Source organism: Pungitius pungitius, chromosome 17, assembly GCF_949316345.1.
Source record: "Pungitius pungitius chromosome 17, fPunPun2.1, whole genome shotgun sequence".
NCBI lineage: Eukaryota > Metazoa > Chordata > Actinopteri > Perciformes > Gasterosteidae > Pungitius > Pungitius pungitius.
Genome location: NC_084916.1, coordinates 10,104,531 through 10,129,531, shown reverse-complemented (window position 1 = coordinate 10,129,531; position 25,001 = coordinate 10,104,531). Strand labels below are relative to the sequence as shown.

At 44.1% G+C, this 25,001-nt stretch overlaps 1 protein-coding gene and 1 pseudogene across 1 annotated transcript; both read left to right on the top strand.

Annotated features, from left to right (window-relative positions):
- The first annotated feature begins 16,099 nt into the window (after positions 1 to 16,099).
- On the top strand, positions 16,100 to 17,320 carry LOC119219250 (gastrula zinc finger protein XlCGF49.1-like; annotated as a pseudogene).
- Positions 17,321 to 20,267: 2,947 nt separating this feature from the next.
- On the top strand, positions 20,268 to 23,766 carry LOC119219240 (zinc finger protein 805-like). Its single transcript, XM_062558636.1, has 2 exons — positions 20,268 to 20,928; positions 21,880 to 23,766. Exons 1-2 carry the CDS (start codon positions 20,701 to 20,703, stop codon positions 22,522 to 22,524), a joined length of 873 nt encoding a protein of 290 aa, XP_062414620.1. The 5' UTR covers positions 20,268 to 20,700; the 3' UTR covers positions 22,525 to 23,766.
- Positions 23,767 to 25,001: the final 1,235 nt, after the last annotated feature.

Here is a 25,001-nt window from a genome sequence, read left to right as displayed (position 1 = left end):
CTTTGTCTCCAGGAGAGGAAGCCCAGTGTGGACCAAGAGGACCCATATCCTCCACAGATTAAAGAGGAACAGGAGGAACTCTGCAGCAGTCCAGAGGGAGAGCAGCTTGAACCGAAGCAGGAGGCCTTTACATTGACTCCTACTTGTGAGGAAAGAGGACACGGTGAAGATCAACTTTTGGACTCGTGTACTGATGAAACTAAGAGTGTGGTACAGGAAACCTCTCATAGCAACATTTCAGTTGAAAGCACCACTGTAGTTGAACTAAACATTGACCACCAGCTTCTCCCTCACAACTCTCATGAATCAGCATTTGAGACTCATACAAGAGTCCATAGTGATGAGAAACCTTTTTCTTGCAAAACATGTGGAAAAGGATTCAAATATAGTAGCAGCTTAAAAGTCCACATGACAGTTCACACTGGGTAAAGGCCATATTCCTGCATCACCTGTTGGAAAACATTCACTGAGGCATCACATTTGAAGTCACATTTAGGGAATCCATACTGGGGAGAAGCCATATTCCCGTAAAATATGTGAAAGAAGTTTCAGACCTTCTAGTGACTTAATTGTCCACATGAGAAGAACCCACAAAGGTGAAATGTCATAGATGCAACTCCTGTGAGGAAATAGTCTGAGCAATTTTTCAGAATAAAAAGGAGTTGATGCTTTTTATAAGAAGGGAACACAAATGCTCCATTTGAGAGAAAAGTCTTTTCAGCAATCTCTTCTTCTGGCAGACAGACAGACAGTCAGACAGAGGCGACCTTGGTGCATGGAGTAGAGATGCTGCGCTGGGACCCGCAAGGTTGTTAGTTCGAACCCTCCCAACTCCATTTCCTGTCAAAGTGTCCCTGAGGAGGACACCCAACTGCTCATTGAGGACCCTTACTGCAGCACACTACTCCCACTGTGTGAGATGGGTTAAATATGCAATAAAAATTGCTTTAGATAAAACCTTCAGGTAAATGACATGTAATATAATTTAATGTCATTAAGATTTACTGTCATCCCCTGAATCTCTGTTGCATTGAGTGAACATATCTTGCGTATGTTTAATGTTTAACGGGTTTGATATAAATATATATTAATATATATGTTTTGTTTAAACTGAAAAGCGAGTGTGAGGATCAAGTGATGTTTACTAAAGACTTCATCCTGCCTAATTATTTTTTGTATAAAGCAGATTTAGAAAAAGTCAAAATACAAAGATCAATCGTCTCTCGGTTACGTATGTAACCTTCGTTCCCTGAAGGGAACGAGACGCTGTGTAAAGACGCTGTGGGAACGCCTCTGCGTGACCGCGTCATGAAGCACTTGTGAAATCTAACCAATGGCGAGCTGGTTCGTCATAGTTGGGGACGCCGGACCAGGGCACTATAAAGGGACCCGAAGGGCAGGACCATTCATCTCTGAAAGGCCATGCACACGTCGTGTAGCGATACTCTTCCCGACAACAGGGCTTTAGAAGCCGCCATATCCCTAGTAGAATGGGCCCGGACAGCAGAGGTGCGGGCTGGCCGGCCGGTTCATAAGCAAGTGTGATGGCCTCAACCACCCACTTGCGCATCCTCTGCTTAGTTACCGGGCTACCAGTGTTGGGAGGCCTGAAACACACAAACAGCTGTTCGGAGAGCCTACACAGGGAGGTCCTGCGGACGTACAAGTCTAGGGCTCTGAATGGGCAGAGGAGGTTAAGCTTCGCCTGGTCCGACGCTTTTTCTTCTCAGGAACGGGGGAGGACAGAAAGACTGCAGCACCCACCATAGGCCCGACCGTAGCGGACGGGACCTTAGGAATATAGCCGGGGTAAGGTAGAAAGAACGCCTTCACCATACCGGGTGCAAATTCCAAGCATTGCACATCTCCAACTCTCTTGAGGGAAGAAATAGCGAGCAGGAAGAGGGTCTTAAGAGCCACATATTTCACTGCAACCTTCGCCGAGGTGAGGGTAAACAATGGACCCCAACACCTGAGACAGCAGGTCCACCCTGATGGGGGTCTCCAACGGAGGACCTGCGAGGAGCGACAAAAGGTCCGTGAACCACACTAGGGCCAGCCAGGGCGGGGCTACAACCACCGTCCTGACGGACCTTCTCCAGAATCCCCGGGAGCAGAGCAACCGGAGATAAAGACGTACAGACATGACCTCGGCCATGCCTGGGGCAGGATGCGCGAGGGAGAAATCACAGAGGACAATGAGTGGTCTCTCCGAAGGCAAACAGGTCTACCTCGGTAAGACGGCCTTTCCACAGGAGCTTTACCACCTCGGAGTGGGGTCCAGTCCCCGGGCCTCGCCCCCTGTGATTTGATCTGTGCCGCGATCTGTTTGAGAGTGAGCATCTTGAAGCTCAGCTCCGCAACAGCGCGGTTCAAACGGTGGAGATCTAGTATCTCTCCTCCCTTTGGGACGCAAACCCCCATCCTCCTTTGGAACGGTGAAGTAGCGGCTGTAGTAGCCCAACTCTCTGTCTGGAGGGAGAACTCGTTCTGAGGCTCCCATCCACAGCAGGGTCTGTACTTCTCGCTCCGATATCCGAGCCTGCTGGGGTCTACCAAAGTGGGTAGTACCCCGCGAAATCGAGGCGGCCGCCACCTGAACTGGGTGGCGTAGCCTTTCGTCGATCGTGCGCAGGACCCATTGAGATACTCTCAATCTCTCCCAAAAAGTCTCTCAGGAAGCCGCGGAGCGTGCCTCCGACGCCGAAAACGAGCACCTGGATCCCGCGGTGAAGGGTCGGGAAAAGGCCTCAGCCGTCCCGGAATCCTCCGCGAGATCCATTTGTGATCCCCATGAAGACATCCGGCGCTCTGCCTCGGCACGAGGTGGACCGGAGCCGCGGGGAGCACGCCTCATCGAGCTGTCCTCAGTGAAGAGAGCTCGACGGGAGACGCGAGATTGCCACGACAGGTGCTCACAATCCGCCCAGCTAGCCCACTCAAGGGCTAGCTGGGCGTGCTCCATGCCTAAGCAGACAACACACAGGTCGTGTGAGTCTCTGCCCGTAATAAAACGGGTGCAAGGGGGAACACACTGGACAAACCGCTCAGCCATTACTAGGTGGGAAAACTTTTTTACCTAAAAGGTAAAATATTTTGACTAAAATAAAACTAATTTGGAGTAGGAGGAATACATAAACCAAATACTTGGATTGTGGGATATTTGGAAACCTGAATTTCAGTTAAACAGGATATGTGTGTAAAATGTATTTTTTAAAATGCTAATATACTCTTCTAATAGAGACAACTTTTGGTCAAACAACAATCCATGACTAAATGATATTACATTACATGTAATTTGATATTACTAAATGATATTACATTACATGTCATGTCACATGTCTACCTCACAAGACCTCTTTAATACAAATATGATTTACTATCTAACAAAATCTTAATTTGTAGTGAAGTGAGACCTCTTCCTTTGGCTGCTGGAGAAGCCTCCAGTCCCATCTAGATGCAAGTCATTTACAATCAGTGCTGCTCGAGTTTGCAATGATCTTGTCTAATGAAATAAGAATGTGTTCGCTCAATTTAAGGACCTCCAGGTGTCAAAGAATGGAACACACTTCAGGACAAAGTAAGTGGAAGCAGAGATGTGCAAGATGTGGAGGTGAGCATGAATTAGGAAAATCTGGTCAAAATAAAAGAAAATAAATGTTGTAACTGCGTCAGTGAACACAGCGGTGCTTTTGGAAGATGTCTGGTTCAAATGCAAGCATGGGAAGTGCAGAAATATAAAATACTTAACCAAGTGTCTTATGCAGAAGCAGCGAAAAAAGTGAAGGAAAATGATGAAGTCACATCCAGAGAAACCCAGAGAAATGATAGAAGTAAATCTGGGATTAGACAACCACTTTTGGACCTTCCCCTTTTCGTATATGATAGTCAAATGGAATTACATTCATGCATACAAGAGATTAATTAGGATAATATAATTGTAGATGAAATCTTTTTTGTGGCCTTCATTTGCAAAACTATGAATCTGGCAATTCAACAAAAGATAGAAAGTGACAGAATAAACACATATGAAGAGGCAGCCAAAAGGATACTGTGGATTAAAGAATTTAAGGCCTATCTGATTCATAAAATGTTGAACCCTCCCAACTATGATGGACAGGCTCAGGATGATGAACCTCATAATGGGGATGCATGTCCTACAATGGAATGCCAGAAGTCTAATTACATAAAGGCAAGAACGTTTTAGCTGATCTGAAAGTCAAACTAAATGTTTTTCACATTCAAGAAACTTGGTTAAAACCTCAATTGAACTTTGTCATTACATAATTACATAGATACACTAAGAGAGAAATCGATCAATATACAGTATATTGTAGAGGGAAGTGTTTCTATATTCAATTCATTTTATTATATTCATTTTATTTTGTATAGCCCAAAATCGCAAATTACAAATTTGCCTCAGAGGGCTTTACAGTCACATGTACACATGCAAGACCCTCTGTCCCGAAACCCTCACTTCGGCACAGGAAAAACTCCCAAAATATGAAAAAACCCTTGAATGGGGAAAAAAGGGAAGAAACCTTAGGGCGAATGTCAGAGGAGGGATCCCTCTCCCGGGATGGACAGACTGCAATGGATGTCATGTGTACAGAATCAACAATGTAAAAGATGTACAATACATTAAATTTCTCAAACAGAAATGATAGTAATTGCAAGTAGCAGAACAAGTGTACGGCAGGACCACTGCAGGGACAACCTCCATCAGGTCGAACCACCATCCACAGAGGCTTCTGTGGGGAGGGAGAGCAGAAAGATGTTGGTTTAATATGACAGTAATATGAATCATATTTAAAGTAATGATGATGGCAGCAGCAGGTGTCAGCAGAGCCATGCCAGGAGTCAGAACCGGGGTCCGCACGAAACTACGATCCACGGAGACCTGCTAGGCGAGAAAGCACAAAGAACTCCCGGAAAGAAGCTTAGTGATGTACATTAATAAAACATTATTCTCCAACATATACTCATACTCAACATATTATGATCATTTCTAGGAAACTGTAAGTAAGGATACAGCTATTTTTATATATCCAGGTACATGAGTAACAGTTCAACAGAGGGAGAGGAGAAGCTAGAAAGAGGCCCACAGACAGATATAGTAAGACGCCAAGCAGGTTGAACAGATACGGAGACAGGAGAGTTTGGGACGAAAGTCTCATGGGTGTGTATGTAGGAGCTAGGAGAAAGAATGAAGGGGGGCAGCGAGATAGTCAATCAACCAGAATGACCATGCCAGACTAGCATCAACATGCCAGATAGGTGAGGCTACTAAAGGACGAGGGGAGGATAGTGGGACACAACAGGAGGAGAGTTACGCAGTTAGGATAGAGGGGGAGTGTTGAGCTCAATGCGGATGGTCAAAGAAATGCATGAAATAATGTGCTGTATTATCGCCTCGTTAGGGTCTTTCTGGAAAGAGCTCGGATTATGCAAGTGTATGTTGCTTTGATAAATCTCAGTGAATTGAATTTAATCTGAATCTCAGTGTGTTACAGAATGACCCTGAGAGGATGTTTGTGTCCTCAATAGTTAAGTCAATAGTTAAAACTGCAAATAATTAATCCAAAGCAATATACATATTCATTAGGCATTAGGCATACAGCTAAAGATCACCGTGCACTTTGCAAATTTTGCAGGCAGAATTGGTGACATGAAGTTACAGTAGCAGTCAGTCATAGACCAGTATGTGCATGTCTGTGTGCGTGTATTGGGGCGGTTATCAGTGTTACCATGTTAAGCACTATATAAATAAAATGTATTATTATTTAGCCTAGTTTGCCTTAAAAGTAAGCAGAGGGAATAAATGTTTGTTACGTTTCCTCCGGTTAAGAGGGAAACGCTGACATCCAATGGGGGAATAAAACAGGGACCGTGTGAGGCAGTTAAAGAAAAGTAGGTTTATTTACAAAAAAAGGAACATAACGGGTAGGTTGGAAAAAGGTGGGGGGGGGGAGAGTGTACTGTGGGGGTTGTGCCAAACAAAATTATCAAGTACAATAAAACCAGGCCTAGCTCAACTCTGGAAAGAAAAAGGAAAACAAAAGACCTGACTCTATTCTACAAATGCTCAAAATAACAGAAATACATCGGTGGCAACAACCCATAACCTAGTGGAATAACAGTAACTCTGCGTGGATGTGGGTGTGTACAGGGTACCCCAGTCTTACCTCAGTCCCACTTCCCCCACCACAAACCTCAATGGAAAACAAAGCAAGACCGAGAGAGCGCACAGTGAGAGGCTTTATAGTTGCCCTCCATATCGGATTGGCCGGAGTGTGGGCCAATACCGGGGTGCTCTGGAGGCAGGGCCAGCCAATACTCCGCCCCTCACCTGCAGGACAAACAAAAAAAAGGTGAGGGCAAGAGGCACAAATCTCTACACGTAACACCCCCACACATACAAGTCCAACCAAAGGTTTGGACAATCATTTAGTTATAATGCACGAGACAGGGCATCGGCGAGTACATTTTCAGAACCCTTTTTATGCGCAATCTCCAGGTTGTAGTTCTGAACAGGGACCAACGCATTAGGCGGTGGTTACTGTTGTACATCCTGGAGAGGAAGACTAGAGGGTTGTGGTCAGTGAAAACCATTATAGGTTTACCAGTGGAGACAAGATATACTTCAAAATGTTGCAAAGCATACAACAATGCAAGGGTTTCTTTCTCTATTGTGGAGTACTTTAGTTGGTGTTTGTCAAATTTCCTTGAAAAGTAGGCCACAGGATGGTCGATGCCCTGGAAATCCTCCTGTAGGAGTACAGCTCCTGCTCCCACAGCGCTGGCATCAACTTCTAACTTAAATGGCAAGGAAAAGTTTGCCGCAGACAAGACAGGGTTACACATGAGAAGCCACTTGAGATCCTCAAAAGACTGTTGGCACTCACTACACCAAGTAAATGGCTTCAACGGACTGGTAAGTGCAGTCAATGGGGCGGCCACCGTAGAAAAGTTTTTACAAAACCTGCGGTAGTACCCGGCCATCCCAAGAAACCGCTGCAACTCCCGCCTGGTGGTTGGCTCAGGAAAGGCAGCAATTGCAGTGATCTTTGCATCCGCAGGACACACCTGGCCTCGACCAACCTGCTGACCTAGATACAAAAGAGAACCCCTCCCAACTTCACACTTTGAGAGGTTGAGAGTCAGAGACTCCTCAGCTAAACGTTTGAAAACATCCCTTAAGGTAGCCATGTGAGAATTCCAATCATCAGAATATATAACAATGTCATCCAAGTATGCCTTACAGTGTGGAACATCTCGCAAAACCTTGTTTACAAGTCTCTGAAAAGTAGCAGGCGCATTGCAGAGTCCAAAGGGCATTACTGTGTACTGAAGAAAACTGTCAGGGGTGACAAAAGCTGAGATCACCGAGGCACGTGGGGTTAACGGAACCTGCCAGTAACCCTTTAACATGTCAAGTTTACTGACATACTCTGCTGGACCGACCTCATCGATAGCCTTCAATAAGAGGTAAGGGATGTGCATCGGGGACAGTCACGGAATTCACCTTACGAAAGTCAGTACAGAACCTTTGACTGCCGTCGGACTTCGCATCCAGGACACATGGTGAGCTCCATGAACTGGAGCTGGGTACAGCGAATCCATGTTCCACAAGGTAGTTCACCTCCTTCCTCATGCATTCCCTCTTTGCACGATTAACTCGATAAGCATGCTGTTTGATGGGCTTCAGGTTAGTCAAAACAATGTCATGCATAAGGACAGAAGTTTGAGAGGGTATATCACCAAATAAGCATGGGAAGCCAGATATTAAATTCTCCACATCACCACGATGGTCATCAGGCAGGTGGGACAAAAAGTGAGACAAATCCGAAAGTAGCTCAGTGTTTTTCAGTCTTAACCCCTGTGGGGTGGCACTACGCATAACCAGCCCATCCTCCTCAGTGGAGCTCTCTGCTGAGCAAGCAGATACCGCTGACACATTTTGTATTTTAGGAAGTCCAGACGTTCCACTTTCATTCTCTGCTGTAAAATATGGCTTCATCATATTCACATGACATAATCTGTTTCTCAGTCTGCGATCGGGCGTTTGAATGATGAAGTTAGTGTCACTGACTTTCTTTTCCACAAGATAGGGACCAGAAAATTTCAACGACAGGGCAGAACCAGAGATGGGAGAAAGAATCAAAACCTTGTCACCAGGTTGAAACGAATGGGCAGTGGCTTTCTGATCGTAGTATTTCTTCTGATCGTAGTATTTCTTCATTTTCACCTGAGCAGAGGATAGCGATTCTCTGGCCAAAGAGCAGACTCTCTGAAGCCGAGCTCTGAGTTTCGTAACATAATCAGGGATGCTATGGACCTTCCCTTCAGGCAAGAGAAGTTGTTCTTTCAAAAGTTTTAGGGGGCCACGAACCTCATGTCCAAACACCAGTTCAGCAGGACTATATCCGAGTGACTCCTGTACAGCTTTGCGAGCAGCAAACAACACAAATGGCACAGCATCATCCCAGTCCTTTTGACTCTCAAAACAATGCTTTCTGAGCATGGACTTTAAGGTCTGATGAAACCTTTCTAGTGCCCCTTGGCTTTCAGGATGGTATGGGCTTGACATTATGTGCTTAATGCCCAAGGTTTTCAGTACCTGGGCAAACACTCGAGTGTCAGTTCGGCTGGTGCGAGGGCAAGGGAGGACTCAAACGCAGGGTAATGGAAAAATAAAAAGACTTTAATTGTCAAACTCACAAAATCAAAATCGCTCCAACCAAAAAAGGGGAGGAAGGATGAGAAAACAAAACAGACAAAAACAGGGACCTGGAAACATGAAACGTGAAACAGACTTGACTTGACTTACTTGAACACTGACATGTAGACAATGACGCGACAAAGGACAACTGGCACGCAGGGCTTAAATACACAAGGGAGGTGCAGGTGATTGGACACAGGTGGAAACACTCAGGCAATCACGGGACAAGGCAGGAAGTGAAGTTACCCAGGAACACAAGAGACATGAAAACTACAAAATAAGACATAGAGCAGAACCAAACCGTGACAGAACCCCCCCCTCAAGGACCGAATTCCAGACGGTCCTAAAGGGGGGCAGAACCATGAAAATCAGACAAGGGGCGGGAGGGTGGGGACCCGACAGCTATGGTCCGGCGGCCTGCCGGGGCGGCGGCCGAGCGTGGGGTGCTCTGGGGGTCTGCCGGGTCGGCGGCCGGGCCTCGGGGTCTCGGGGGGTCTGCCGGGTCGGCGACCGGGCCTCGGGGTCTCGGGGGGTCTGCCGGGTCGGCGACCGGGCCTCGGGGGGCGCCGGGCGGTGCGGCTCCGGCGTCGTCGTGGCGTGGGGCGCCGAGCTGTGCGGCTCCGGCGTCGTCTTGGCGTGGGGCGCCGAGCTGTGCGGCTCCGGCGTCGTCTTGGCGTGGGGCGCTGAGCTGTGCGGCTCCGGCGTCGTCTTGGCGTGGGGCGCCGAGCTGTGCGGCTCCAGCGTCGTCTTGGCGTGGGGCGCCGAGCTGTGCGGCTCCGGCGTCGTCTTGGCGTGGGGCGCCGAGCTGTGCGGCTCCGGCGTCGTCGGGGCTTGGAGCGCCGAGCTGTGCGGCTGCGGCGTAGTCGTGGCGGGGGGCGCCACCAGTGCGGTGGCATTGGAGGAGGATAGGCCACATGTCCCTCGGCCAGTCGAGTGCGGAGGCTATTCGTTCAAAGGCACTGAAATATGAATCGACTTCGGCCTCCCGAAATGCTGGCACCAGAGAAATATTTTTACTGACATCAAAACTTTGCTTGCCGGCTACCGTTTGAAAAGGTGTCGACCGGTCGGACATGTTCAACGAGTGACTGGAAGAGATTTTCAGAGCCTCAACCTCAAGTTGCTTTAGTCTTACTTCTTTATCCGCTTCAATTTCCAACTTTCGTACCTGTAGGCGGAGATCATACTCTGCCTTACGCATGGACTCTTTCTTGGGCCTCCAGCTGAAGGCGAGTCAAGCGAACCTTCAGCTTGGAACTTGAACTGAACCCCGGAGGGTGTGAAGGAGAGAAAGGATCAAAACGAGGTAACGTAGCTGGCGCAGACTTCCCAGCACGGTCTGCAGGAGGTGTGAATAATGCTGCGGTCTCCTCGGCATTCTGAGACAAAACCCCTGCTGTAGTAGAAGGAACATCATTAGTTGAAACTTCAGCCACGGACTGGGCAGGACTAAGGACATTTAAATCAACCAATTCTTCTAGGATCTGCGTCTTTATTTCTTTCTTAAGTCCGTACTTGTGAACAGTAATATCAAATTGTGCTGCAATACACAATAAATCATTCTTGCGACACACAACCTTTTCAAAAGAGGGATTGTCAACAAAATCTTGTAAATTGAAACTCATTTTCAATCACATGCCAAACAAACCCCATGTATAATTTCCCATTGGTTGTCAAAAGAAGAAAAAAACAGGTATATCCCGGACGAGCCCCCACTTGTTACGTTTCCTCCGGTAAACGACATCCAATGGGGAATAAAACAGTGACCGTGTGAGGCAGTTAAAGAAAAGTAGGTTTATTTACAAAAAAAGGAACAGAACGGGTAGGTTGGAAAAAGGTGGCGGGGGGAGAGTGTACTGTGGGGGTTGTGCCAAACAAAATTATCAAAGTACAATAAAACCAGGCCTAGCTCAACTCTGTGGAAAGAAAAAGGAAAACAAAAGACCTGACTCTATTCTACAAATGCTCAAAATAACAGAAATACATCGGTGGCAACAACCCATAACCTAGTGGAATAACAACAGTAACTCTGCGTGGATGTGGGTGTGTACAGGTTACCCCAGTCTTACCTCAGTCCCACTTCCCCCACCACAAACCTCAATGGAAAACAAAGCAAGACCGAGAGAGCGCACAGTGAGAGGCTTTATAGTTGCCCTCCATTTCGGATTGGCCGGAGTGTGGGCCAATACCGGGGTGCTCTGGAGGCAGGGCCAGCCAATACTCCGCCCCTCACCTGCAGGACAAACAGAAAAAAGGTGAGGGCAAGAGGCACAAATCTCTACACGTAACAATGTTCCTCTGGAAATGTACCTTGTCTTTCCTTTAAACTAGGCTTAATTTCAATTCTTTTCAAAGAGACCAACAAACACGTACAATATATAGCTTGTGGCTCCTATGCCGTGGCGGCTTTCTAATGCTGCTCACATTGCTCTTGCACATATGCTGTGCTGGTAAAAGCTGTCATGCAGGTACATGCTGGTCCTACACCTGGCTATGGAAAAAGCTATCTTAATATTATATCAACCTAAGGAATTAAACAATAATATTTATGAATGAATAACTAGCCTTGTGGCTTGCTGTAGGAACTGCTTGCTAGTCTCTTTGTCCTTGATTCCAGACTCCTGCAGCGTCTGCCTAATGGCAGAAGAGAAGAGTGTGCTGGGGAAGTGTTCTGACCTTGATGATGTTGTGGCCTCTCCACTGATTTGTCTTAATGGTAGAGGAGGTAGCGCGGTTGATGCTGTGAATGGAATAGAATGAACAAATCTTATTTAGGTAGTGATCTCGTTCCTATATGGTGTCCATTAAATTGTATCCGTACTCAGAATGGTAATACAACAGAAAGGTAGTGTTTTCCTAAAGATGTATTTAATACCTAAAAATGAGTCTGGTAAGTACACTATGTGTAATCTTACAGAAGCGACAATTTAGAAAAGTACATCTTGATGCAAAACATGAGTCGGTTGGGACGGGAGTGAAGTTTAGAGTTCTGGCAGCGAATGAAGAATGACGTAAGACCCTCAGTTGTGATTTCTATAAGAAAAATGATTAGACTCCGTTGCAGCTGGTGGATTTTTTTTTTGGTAGGGCCAGCCAATCAGTTTCAGTTATAATAATAATACTACTTTCATTTTTTATAGCGCTTTTCTTGGTACCCAAGACGCTTTGCAATATAAATCTAAGGTAAAAAATTACAGAATAGAGAAACAGAAAACACTAAAAAATAAAATAAACAAACAAATAGAACTTGACCCAACTGGACAATGAGTCATGTGGGGGCATTTAAAAGCAAGTTTGAAGAGGTGGGTTTTGAGTGCTGGTTAGAATGATGATACGGTGGGAACCTGGCGGATTGGAATGGGGAGGCCGTTCCAGAGGGGAGGTGCAGCAGCTGAGAAGGCCTTGTCGCCTCATGATGTTGAGGATGATGGTTGCGGAGCAGGCTGGAGGGGGTGACGACTGAGCCATCAACGTCGAGAGAGAAGGTCAGGGCTGAGTGGATGTGGGTTGTAGGGCCGATGATGAGTTTGAGACGGTTCTGTTGCCTCCAGGATTTAAACATCCCAGTATGAATAAATGCAAAAAAAAAGGATATCAAACACGCATTATCACTTTTCAGTTAAACGTTAAACATTTATTACAAAAGTTTGACATAATAAGGACCTCTTATTCAAAGAAGTTATATATTACGGTGGAGATTAAAATCACTCCTCTGTTCATCATACATACATACACCTATTAGTACACACGAACACACAGTCTTAAATAAATACAATTTAAGATAGTAAACTACCTATTATTTCCATCACTGAATATTTTCACAGATCTCAAATTTGGCTAATGTGTATAATTTAAGATGTTTTTTAAACGGTGCAATATGTTTACAATCTTTGATCTTATCTCATAAGTTCTACAACTTCACCCCACAGACCGATATGCACCTGCTATTGAGTGTAGAGTGCACCTTTGGTTGCCTCAGTTTCAGTCTCCCTCTTGAATTATAGTCACCCAGTCTGTCGCTAAACCATCTTTGAATGATTCCTGAAAGGAGGCTGTTTCTTGCTTTATATACAATCTGTAACGTTTTAAAATCTTTTAAATCCATAAACTTTAATATTTTTAATTTCAGAAATTATGTGTTGTGTGTTCATAGTACCCCACATTATTAACTATCCTTATTGCTTTTTTAAAAATGGTGCATATTGCCTGTAAGGTGCTTTTGTAGGTATTACCCCACACTTCCACATCGTAACTCAAATAGGGGGAAAACAGTGTACAGTACAGTGTATGCAGTGATTTTATATTCAATATGTCTGACTTTGACTAGTATACATCTTCAGTTTTGTGCAATTCATTTCGGAATTGTTTAGAGTGTCAACCGTTCTTAATTTCCTTTCTATCATTTCATTCCTTGCAGCCAACCTAAGTGCACCGCTGTAGATTGCAAACACCGGCAGATGGTCACTAATATAATTTAATATTAATCCACTTTCTATAATAACTATTAGGTTATTAGTAAAAATATTATCTATAAGTGTTGCAGAGTGAGATGTAATTCGACTAGGTTTAGTAATAATAGGATAAAAGCTTCTGCTGTACATTGCATCAATGAATTTCTCTGTGTTAGTTTGTTAGGATTCAGAAAATCTATGTTGTAATCGCCACAGAGAAAAGTTACCTTTTGCTCGGTGTTTGTAGCCATAATCTCCATCACCTCCTTGAACTTCTCTATGGTATTGTTGGGAGCCCGGTATGCACAGCTGACAATGATGTTCTTCCTTTTCCCCATATCAATTTCAATAGTAATACATTCACATATATCATCAATTGCAGCCGTCATACTTTCAACAATCTTTTACTTAAGTCTTCTATGAACATAAAGTGCAACTCCCCTCACCTTTTGTTGCCTTTGTTCACATAATTCAGATTATAACCATCCAACTCAAAATCCACCCCTTTCTCCAAACCAGTGCCGGCGCTCCGCACACGCACATCACGCGCTGCGCGTAGGGCACCAAGTGCCTGGGGGGGCACCAAAAAATCTGGGACGTGAAAAATTATCACAGTAGGCTACTAGTATAAATAAAATATGTCTAAAGCATGCTAATATGCAAAATCAATACAAAGTCAAAAAGTAATAGGCCTAGACCAAATTAGTGGAGAAAAAGGGGAACCTCATGTGCGGCCCCCCCTCCCCCCACCTCCCAGTGGTTTGTTCCATTATGCCTCAAATCTCAAATGTGGCAGACAGCTTTGAAACGGCTTCGAAAAGGCGTCAAGAGTCGGGGGCGGAAAAAAGAAAAAAGAAGAGACAGCGGGATGATGCTCGCGCGTCGCTCTCAGCTAAGACAATGTTTTAAATCAGGGGTCCCCAAACTTTGTCTCGTGAGGACCGTTGCTAGCGGCCACCGGGCGGCCGGCTGCCCACATGTACTCGCCTCATAATGTCCGCACGGACCGCCGGTGGGTCGTAGTCGGTACTCGTCCGCGGCCCGCCTGAAGTTTCTGTTACCGTTACCGTTTCTGTTATCATTTGTTTTTCATGTTATCATTAAAGTTTTTGCATAACAATCAGCTTCAAGAGGCATATCCCAATCTGTGGTTTGCTCTTCGTATTGCACTGACTCTCCCTGTCACAGTTGCTGAGCGAAGCTTTTCAAAGCTCAAACTAATCAAAACGTACCTGCGCTCATCAATGGGGCAGGAACGTTTAAGTGGTCTCGCTGTCATCAGCATCAATGGGGACGTGGCTCAGAAACTCTCATATGACCTGAGAGCTGATTTTGCAGCTAGGAAATGCAGGTGTGTGCCTCTGTAGGGCCTTTGACAACTGATGGTAGTGAAAATGTTTGTAATATAGTTCTATCGGATAGCAGAATGGTCTCTTTTATAGAGATGGTAAAGTAAATTCTACTGTGTAGTTTGCAGTTTATTATTATTATTTGTACTTACTGAAGAAATGTGCACATTATTACTTACACGGTTATATACTTGAATACTTTCTGCGTTTACAATGTTCAGTTCCAAATCTGTGTTTTTGGTAATTGTGGTGGTATTTGGTATTTATAATTTATAATTTTATCTTTTGTATAATGTATTTCTTTTCATGTTTGTTTATTGTAAATTATTTATGTTTAGAAGTTATTCGGGGAATAAAGAGAACCTAACTAAGACATTCTGAATGGTTGTTATTCCTTTGGTGGTGGTGGTGGTTGGTTGGTTCGTTGGTTGGGGGGGGGCACCACCAAGCATTTGTCTTTAGGGCACCCAAATGGCTAGCGCCGGCCCTGCTCCAGACTAATCCAGGTCTCCCGGATGGTGATTATGCTGAACGGTGAGGGGAACTGGTCTAAGAAATTTTTAATCTTGTAAAAATTAGCGTAAAGGCATCTACTATTGAAGTGTATGATCTTTATATTGTGTTCTGACCCAAACTTTTCGTTGAACTGAACCTTTATATCAATGAATATATGTAACTATATCGTAACTTTTTAAAGTTTTTTTGCCACGCCCCCTAACCCTCTATTGACCAGCTGCCACGGATCGGACTGTATTTATGTTGAATATTTTCTGATTGGTTTTACTATGAGTTTAAAACAGTGATGAAGCGGATTAAACTGCCCTCTCCTGTGACCATGCAAGAATACATATTTAGAAAGGGCTTATGGCTAAACCGGACACCAAAGTAAGAAGCGGAACCTTAATGTGACTAAAGTCTGCAGTCGGAACTTTATAGTGTGACACTCATCCGTTGCTCGGTCTTGTGTCAGAGCAGGTAATTATTTCCTCGGTAACCAAGCAACAATGTCTTCAGTGGAGAATTTGAGAGAGTTTGTCAACGAGCGACTATCTGCTGCTGCTGAGGAAATATTCGGAGTTTTTAAAAGAACCGTCGTCGAGTATCAGGAAGAGATCGACCGGCAGCGCAGACTGTTGGATGTTTTTTGGAAACCCGAAGTAAGGTTACACAGGATAGGTGAGTACAACTTTGTTAGAAACATCTGTTTTCGAACGAGTTTTTTAACTTTAGTTTACTAATCGAACAATAGAACACGTGATGCTTATGTTTTATACACACGTTGCGCTCAAACGTTTGTCTTGTATTTCTTTTGTCCCTCCAGAGCTCCCACAGTCACGTGTCTGTAAGGAGGAGGAGGAGGCTCTCATTGACCAGGAGCTCTGTCTCCAGGAGAGGAAGCCCAGTGTGGACCAAGAGGACCCAGATCCTCCACAGATTAAAGAGGAACAGGAGGAACTCTGCAGCAGTCCAGAGGGAGAGCAGCTTGCACCGAAGCAGGAGGCCTTTACATTGACTCCTACTTGTGAGGAAAGAGGACACGGCGAAGATCAAATTTTGGACTTGTGTACTGATGAAACTGAGAGTGTGGTACAGGAAACATCTCATAGCAACATTTCAGTTGAAAGCACCACTGTAGTTGAACTAAACAATGACCACCAGCTTCTCCTTCACAACTCTCATGAATCAGCATTTCAGACTCATACAAGAGTCCATAGTGATGAGAAACCTTTTTCTTGCAAAACATGTGGAAAAGGATTCAAATATAGTAGCATCTTAAAAGCCCACATGAGAGTTCACACTGGGGAAAGGCCATATTCCTGCATCACCTGTGGGAAAACATTCATTGAGGCATCACATTTGAAGACACATTTAAGAGTTCATACTGGGGAGAAGCCATTTTCCTGCATAACCTGCGGGAAAACATTCTCTCAGGCATCATCGTTGAAGTCTCATACACGAATCCATACTGGGGAGATGCCATTTTCCTGCATCACTTGTGGGAAAACATTCACTATGAAATCACATTTGAAGTCACATTTAAGAGTTCATACTGGGGAGAAGCCATATTCCTGCAGCATCTGTGGGAAAACATTCACTGAGACATCAAATTTAAATCGTCATATCAGAATCCATGTTCACCAGAAGCAGTTTTCTTGCACCACCTGCGGGAAAATTCTCTCAGACATCATCGTTGAAGGTTCATACAAGAATTCATAGTGGGGAAAAGCCATATTCCTGCATGACCTGCGGGAAAACATTCACTAAGAATTCAACTTTGAAACGTCATATAAGAATACACAGTGGGGAAAGAAGTTCTACTGACTCAATTGTCCACATGAGAAGAAATCACAAAGGTGAAACATCAGAGATGCAACTCTGGTGAGGAAATAGTCTGAGCAATTTTTCCGATTAAAAAGACTAAACTAAATATAATGTAGAGTAGGAGGAAGACATCAACCAAATACTTGGGTTGTGGGATAATATTTGGAAACCCGACAGAATAAGTGTGTAAAATGTATTGGAAGAGCCCCAAGTGTGTATGTTGTTTAATTGGACCGTCTCATGTTAAGGACATATATTTTATATACACTCACCTAAAGGATTTTTCGGAACACCATACTAATACTGCGTTTGACCCCCTTTCGCCTTGTGAACTGCCTTAATTCTACGTGGCATTGATTCAACAAGGTGCTGAAAGCATTCTTTAGAAATGTTGGCCCATATTGATAGGATAGCATCTTGCAGTTGATGGAAATTTGTGGGATGCACATCCAGGGCACGAAGCTCCTGTTCCACCACATCCCAAAAGATGTGGTAACAAGGCATGATGGATCCATGTCCTCATTCTGTTTACGCCAAATTCTGACTCTACCATTGTTACGTGCCTTGGCCTGCTTGTGGGAGGGGGTGTGTGTGTTTGTTTTGATTTTGTGTTCCCACAGGTGTTCTGACACACCCACCAGGCAATAATCTCCCCTGCCAGCTCCGACCTGCAGCCACTAATCACCCTCACCCACAGCCAATCAACTGCAGGATGTAGAGGCTTAAAGGAGGTCGAGGAGAGACAAGAAGGGGAGAGCTGTTGGAGAGAGAGAGAGCCGAAGGATTGTTGTTAAACAGAAGTTTTGGGAACGAATGAACAAACTTGTGTTTTGAGCAGAGCGCTGTTCAAGGGACGTTTCTTTTGTTTTGTGTACGTTGGTGTTTGAACCTTGAACTGGTCAAGGTTAAGTTATTTTTGTTATTCTGTCTGTGTTCATCCCATTGTTTGTACTATTCCGTTTTTTGTTTCTTCAGTTGTCCCAGGGAAAAGGGGGCTGCACAATGGGAGTGTGTAGGTAAGAGACCCTGGGGTTTACATGCTATCAGTAGATAAACCTCTGTCTATACACACTAGGTAAGATCTGGGCGGACCATCCCCTGTATTTTTCAGAGAGTTTAGCAGGTTGTGTTTGGACTAGGTAGAGTAGGGGTCTTTTTCAGTGGTTAATTTCTTTGCTTTGGTTCCGCTCAGCCCCTTTTCCCCCACTACCGTATTATAGGTCAAATAAACCTGGTTTGAACGGTACAGTGTTGTGTTGGTCCTGCTTGTGCGCCCACTGTTTTATTTCACCTCACCCACCTTGTGGCCAGCTCACGTGTGATGGCGTGTTACGGTATCCTCGCCTGTAGAGGAGGGCGTAACAACCATCAACACTCAGACCGGCCCGTCTGGCACAAACAACCATGCCACGCTCAAAATTGCTTAAATCACCTTTCTTTCCCATTCTGCCATCCAGTTTGGAGTTCAGGAGATTGTTTTGACCAGGACCACACCCCTAAATGCATTGAAGCAACTGCCATGTGATTGGTTGATTAGATGATTCTATTAATGAGAAATTGAACAGCTGTCCCTAATAATCCTTTAGTTGAGTGTATGTTGGCGTTGACGCCCCCTTTATTTTCCTGCTTATATTGACATGTTTCCACCAGGTGATTCCCGAGATGAGCTGATTAGGCACTTGTGCACAGTTTTTCTACCGCTTGACGGAATAAAATAGTAGAAAAACTCGCTATTAATAAAAACTGGTGATTAGTAGAAAAAGCTACTCCAAGGACTGGGCATGAGGATTTCGGATGCCAGTTGATCACCGGTGAAACCTGAGGAAAAGGGCCGACAAATACCCGCGTGTCCCTGATGAGATGAGAGTCACAGTTGTGCACACATTATTGGGCCACACAATACAGAGCGTCTTGTCACCTTTTTACACACGACGTTAACCTGAAAGAACGCGCCGTTCACAGACACCAGAATGAACGAGTTCACAGTAACATTCATCGGGCATTAATACAGTACGTTCAGTTCACGTTCGCCCAAAATATGAACGAGTTCATGAACTATTGTTCAATGAACACGTTCAGGCACAACACTGCTGAGACGTCAATCAATTAAGTAAAAAAAGTTAACATTTATTTAGATTCCTCACAGATATATCTAGAGACCCTAAGCACGCATCAAAAAGTATTCCCTCACAGAGTCTGTCAGACTGTGACCTCTCTTATATTTTTCCCACACTAAGAAATGGTCAAAACTGGCTTGTTAAAGGCGGTTATAACACAATATGTATTTTTGTACTTCTCTATTCTGCCTTATTAGTGGCGCTGCAGCTGTCGCTGTTAGTTTGTTGCCCCGCTGTCACTCCTGCCCTGACAGCGTTACGCATATTATACTTCCCCAGTCCACATGTTTACCAGATATGGTTATCTGAAGCCCAGCCGCAAGTGTTTACAGTATATGGTCATACGATGCACAGCATTATTTCCTACGTTGTTACAATTTTGCTATGGCTAAAAAAGAATATGAACGACTCCTTCAAAGAACCATATCTCACAAGAGGAATGATATTCTCATGATTAACCATTATAACCCTTTTATTGCATCAACAAGAGTTCACACTTGCCTAACTTGCTGATGATAATCGAACTAAAAAAAGAACATTTGTGAAGCAAAAATAAAGAAGAAAGAGTCTTTCATTTTTGCAATTCAAGATCATCTGACGAAAATCCTAATCGATTGCATATAACTGGTACGTCTACAGTGACATCTAGTGGAAAACTAAGCGGAGGAGGAGATCACCGCGGTTCTCCCACCTCCACCAGGGGGTCGTCACTGGGGCTGCCGGACCGGAGCGACTCGGACAACCAGCGATGGCTGCTGCCCCCCCTCAAACCCTCTCAACCCCTCTCACCCCCCAGAGTGCAGATACGGCGCAGCAAGCAGACTGACCTGCAACCATGATCGCAAGCGGAACCTTAATGTGACCGAGGTCTGCAGTCGGAACTTTATAGTGTGACACTCGTCCGTTGCTCGGTCTTGTTTCAGTGCAGGTAATTATTTCCTCGGTAACCAAGCAACAATGTCTTCACTGGAGAATTTGAGAGAGTTTGTCAACGAGCGACTATCTGCTGCTGCTGAGGAAATATTCGGAGTTTTTAAAAGAACCGTCGTCGAGTATCAGGAAGAGATCGACCGGCAGCGCAGACTGTTGGATGTTTTTTGGAAACCCGAAGTAAGGTTACACAGGATAGGTGAGTACAACTTTGTTAGAAACATCTGTTTTCGAACGAGTTTTTTAACTTAGTTTACTAAACGAACAATAGAACACGTGGTGCTTATGGTCATCGTTGTATTTATGCGCTCAAACGTTTGTCTTGTATTTCTTTTGTCCCTCCAGAGCTCCCACAGTCACGTGTCTGTAAGGAGGAGGAGGAGGCTCTCATTGACCAGGAGCTCTGTCTCCAGGAGAGGAAGCCCAGTGTGGACCAAGAGGACCCAGATCCTCCACAGATTAAAGAGGAACAGGAGGAACTCTGCAGCAGTCCAGAGGGAGAGCAGCTTGCACCGAAGCAGGAGGCCTTTACGTTGACTCCTACTTGTGAGGAAAGAGGACACGGTGAAGATCAACTTTTGGACTTGTGTACTGATGAAACTGAGCATGTGGTACAGGAGACATCTCATAGCAACATTTCAGTTGAAAGCACCACTGTAGTTGAACTAAACAATGACCACCAGCTTCTCCCTCACAACTCTCATGAATCAGCATTTAAGACTCATACAAGAGTCCATAGTGATGAGAAACCTTTTTCTTGCAAAACATGTGGAAAAGGATTCAAATATAGTAGCATCTTAAAAGCCCACATGAGAGTTCACACTGGGGAAAGGCCATATTCCTGCATCACCTGTGGGAAAACATTCACTGAGACATCATATTTGAATCGTCATATAAGAATCCATATTGGGGAGAAGCCATATTCCTGCATCACCTGTGGGAAATCATTCTCTGTGACATCAAATTTGAATCGTCATAAAAAAATCCATATTGGGGAGAAGCCATATTCTTGCATCACCTGTGGGAAAACATTCTCTGTGACATCAAATCTGAAGTCTCATATAAGAACTCATTGTGGGCAGTAGCCATATTCCTGAAAAAATATGTGAAAAATAAATTCTCAAAACTACCTGTTCAAACTTCATAATTGTGTCACTTGTGCATATCAAAAAAGCATTTTCTCATTTCTTTAAACAAGTTGGAAATGCTTTGGTACGTCCATGCAAATGATTATGTACATTTCTCTGCGGTTTCCTTTTACATTAGTTTATTGCAAGAATTTTTAGGTGCAAAATGGTTGAACAAGTTGTCATAATATATTAAGCATATTTCTATACATTTCTGAGGATGAGGCCGAGGAAATATGCGTGTCCCTGATGAGATGAGAGCCACAGTTGTGCACACATTATTGGGCCATACAATACAGAGCGTCTTGTCACCTTTTTACACACTGTACAGGGACCTTATCCCTGAACAAGAGAGGGGTCACATTGGAGATGACTTACCCAAGTACGTGATAGTTTGGGACAATGCCAGTTTCCATCGCTCCAACATCATCAGGCAATGGTTTGCGACCCACAACAGCATGCTGATGGAGTTACTCTCTCCCTACTCCCCATTCGATTTAATGCATGTCAAGTTACATCAGGCAGGGGTTTGGTACACAGATAGTCAGACAGAGCAGGTGGATTCATCCAAATCGGACGTCGTACAGGACTAGCCAGACATGAACTCAAAATTCTTCAAATATCTAAGCATCATGTAATCATGCTTGGGCATTGTTTGTCACAAGTTCAGATATGAACTGAGTGCAGATACGGCGCAGCTTAAAAATAAACAGTACGACACGTGATGCTTATGGTCATCGTTGTATTTATGCGCTCAAACGTTTGTCTTGTATTTCTTTTGTCCCTCCAGAGCTCCCACAGTCACGTGTCTGTAAGGAGGAGGAGGAGGAGGCTCCCTCTGACCAGCAGCTCTGTCTCCAGGAGAGGAAGCCCAGTGTGGACCAAGATGACCCAGATCCTCCACAGATTAAAGAGGAACAGGAGGAACTCTGCAGCAGTCCAGAGGGAGAGCAGCTTGCACCGAAGCAGGAGGCCTTTACGGTGACTCCTACTTGTGAGGAAAGAGGACACGGTGAAGATCAAATTTTGGACTTGTGTACTGATGAAACTGAGAGTGTGGTACAGGAAACATCTCATAGCAACGGTTCAGTTGAAAGCACCACTGTAGTTGAACTAAACAATGACCACCAGCTTCTCCCTCACAACTCTCATGAATCAGCATTTGAGACTCATACAAGAGTCCATAGTGATGAGAAACCTTTTTCGTGCAAAACATGTGGAAAAGGATTCAAATATAGTAGCAACTTTAAAGCCCACATGAGAGTTCACACTGGGGAAAGGCCATATTCCTGCATCACCTGTGGGAAAACATTCACTAACAAATCACATTTGAAGTCACATATAAGAATCCATACTGGGGAGAAGCCATATTCCTGCAGCATCTGCGGGAAAACATTCGGTGACAAATCTTATTTCAATCGTCATATAAGAATACACAGTGGGGAAAGAAGTTCTACTGACTCAATTGTCCACATGAGAAGAAATCACAAAGGTGAAACATCATAGATGCAACTCTGGTGAGGAAATAGTCTGAGCAATTTTTCCGATTAAAAAGACTAAACTAAATATAATGTAGAGTAGGAGGAAGACATCAACCAAATACTTGGGTTGTGGGATAATATTTGGAAACCCGACAGAATAAGTGTGTAAAATGTATTGTAAGAGCCCAAAGTGTGTATGTTGTTTAATTGGACCTTCTCATGTTAAGGACATATATTTGATATACACTCACCTAAAGGATTTTTCAGAACACCATACTAATACTGCGTTTGACCCCCTTTCACCTTGTGAACTGCCTTAATTCTACGTGGCATTGATTCAACAAGGTGCTGAAAGCATTCTTTAGAAATGTTGGCCCATATTGATAGGATAGCATCTTGCAGTTGATGGAGATTTGTGGGATGCACATTCAGGGCACGAAACTCCTATTCCACCACATCCCAAAGATATGGTAACAAGGCATGATGGATCCATGTCCTCATTCTGTTTACGACAAATTCTGACTCTACCATCTGAATGTCTCAATAGAAATCGAGACTTATCAGACCAGGCAACATTTTTCCAGTCTTCGACTGTCCAATTTTGGTGAGCTCTTGCAAATTGTAGCCTCATTTTCCTATTTGTAGTGGAGATGAGTGGTACCCAGAGGGGTCTTCTGCTGTTGTAGCCCATCCGCCTCAAGGTTTTGCGGGTTGTGGCTTCACGAATGCTTTGCAGCATACCTCGGTTGTAACGAGTGGTTATTTCAGTCAATGTTGCTCTTCTATCAGCCTGAATCAGTCGGCCCATTCTCCTCTGACCTCTAGCATCAACAAGGCATTGTCCCCCACAGGACTGCCGCATACTGGATGTTTTTCCCTTTTCACACCATTCTTTGTAAACCCTAGAAATGGTTTTGCGTGAAAATCCCAGTAACTGAGCAGATTGTGAAACACTCAGACCGGCCCGTCTGGCACCAACAACCATGCCACGCTCAAAATTGCTTAAATCACTTTTCTTTCCCATTCTGACATTCAGTTTGGAGTTCAGGAGATTGTCTTGACCAGGACCACACCCCTAAATGCATTGAAGCAACTGCCATGTGATTGGTTGATTAGATGATTCTATTAATGAGAAATTGAACAGGTGTTCCTAATAATCCTTTAGGTGAGTGTATGTTGGCGTGACGCCTCCTTTATTTTCCTGCTTATATTGACATCATGTTTCCAACAGGTGATTCCCGAGATGAGCTGATTAGGCACTTGTGCAGTTTTTCTACCGTGTGACGGAATAAAATAGTGGAAAAAGTGTATTTAGTCTACGTTTTTAATGCGTAAATAAACTCCAAACAAAACAAACATAAGATCTCCTGTCATTTGCGTCAAGAAAAGGAATTCAATGTGCCCGCAGCTCAATAGCGGCTTAGAAATGCATGACAACAAAGGAACGCTGCTATAAAATAGTAGAAAAACTCGCTATTAATAAAAACTGGTGATTAGTAGAAAAAGCTACTCCAAGGACTGGGCATGAGGATTTCGGATGCCAGTTGATCACCGGTGAAACCTGAGGAAAAGAGACGACAAATACCCGCGTGTCCCTGATGAGATGAGAGCCACAGTTGTGCACACATTATTGGGCCATACAATACAGAGCAGGCCGGAAGAACACACTAACTAACATCAGCAAGAACATCATGTTTTATAACCCGAAAGACAAAGAAAAGATTTCTATTGGCCCTAAGCTGGCGTAGAGGAGGATCTTCCTCCCCCCGCATCTAAAGATCCTGTCACATTCAATGTCCAGACCACCTTGCCTAACGTAAACAATGAAAAAAGTGTGGATGTTGGATCGTGTGGTGTGAACCCCCCCTTATCTTACACATCTGCTGGTGGACCCGCTGACCTTGCTTCCTTAGTCAGGACAGAAACCGTTCCCATATATGTAACCCAAGGGGCCAGTTGTTCAAAGGTAAACTGATCGGATTTTGGTTATCGGATTGGATCAAATCTTGAAAATGAGTTGTTCAAAAGGGAAAGAAGGAATCTGAAATCAGATTAGATCAGGGAATCCAATCCTAGTTTTAATCTGGATCAAACCTTCAGTTTGTGTTGTTCAAAACTTGTCAGTGGGATTTGGATAACTTTGATCCAAAAAAACAGGATTATCCTGATCCCAACAGGGGGTAGGATTTCAGGAAGAAAATGTAGTAAAACTTTAAAATTGGTCAAATAATACATTTGTATCATTTAGTGTATATACTTTTATTTATATTTTGCACTTAACTTGTGTAACCGTTGTAACAGTGATAAAGTAGACATAGGCTAACAATTAAGCTATTCAGTATAGTAAAGTAAAAATAAAATAAAAATGATTGTGTCCCCATGAAATAATCCCCCAAACAGATTTCAATAAACAAAAATAATATATTCATTTTTCGGTCATTCATCACCGTATATTAATTTCAAAGAAACAATCATCAGAGATGAGCCTGTCAAAAATAATGT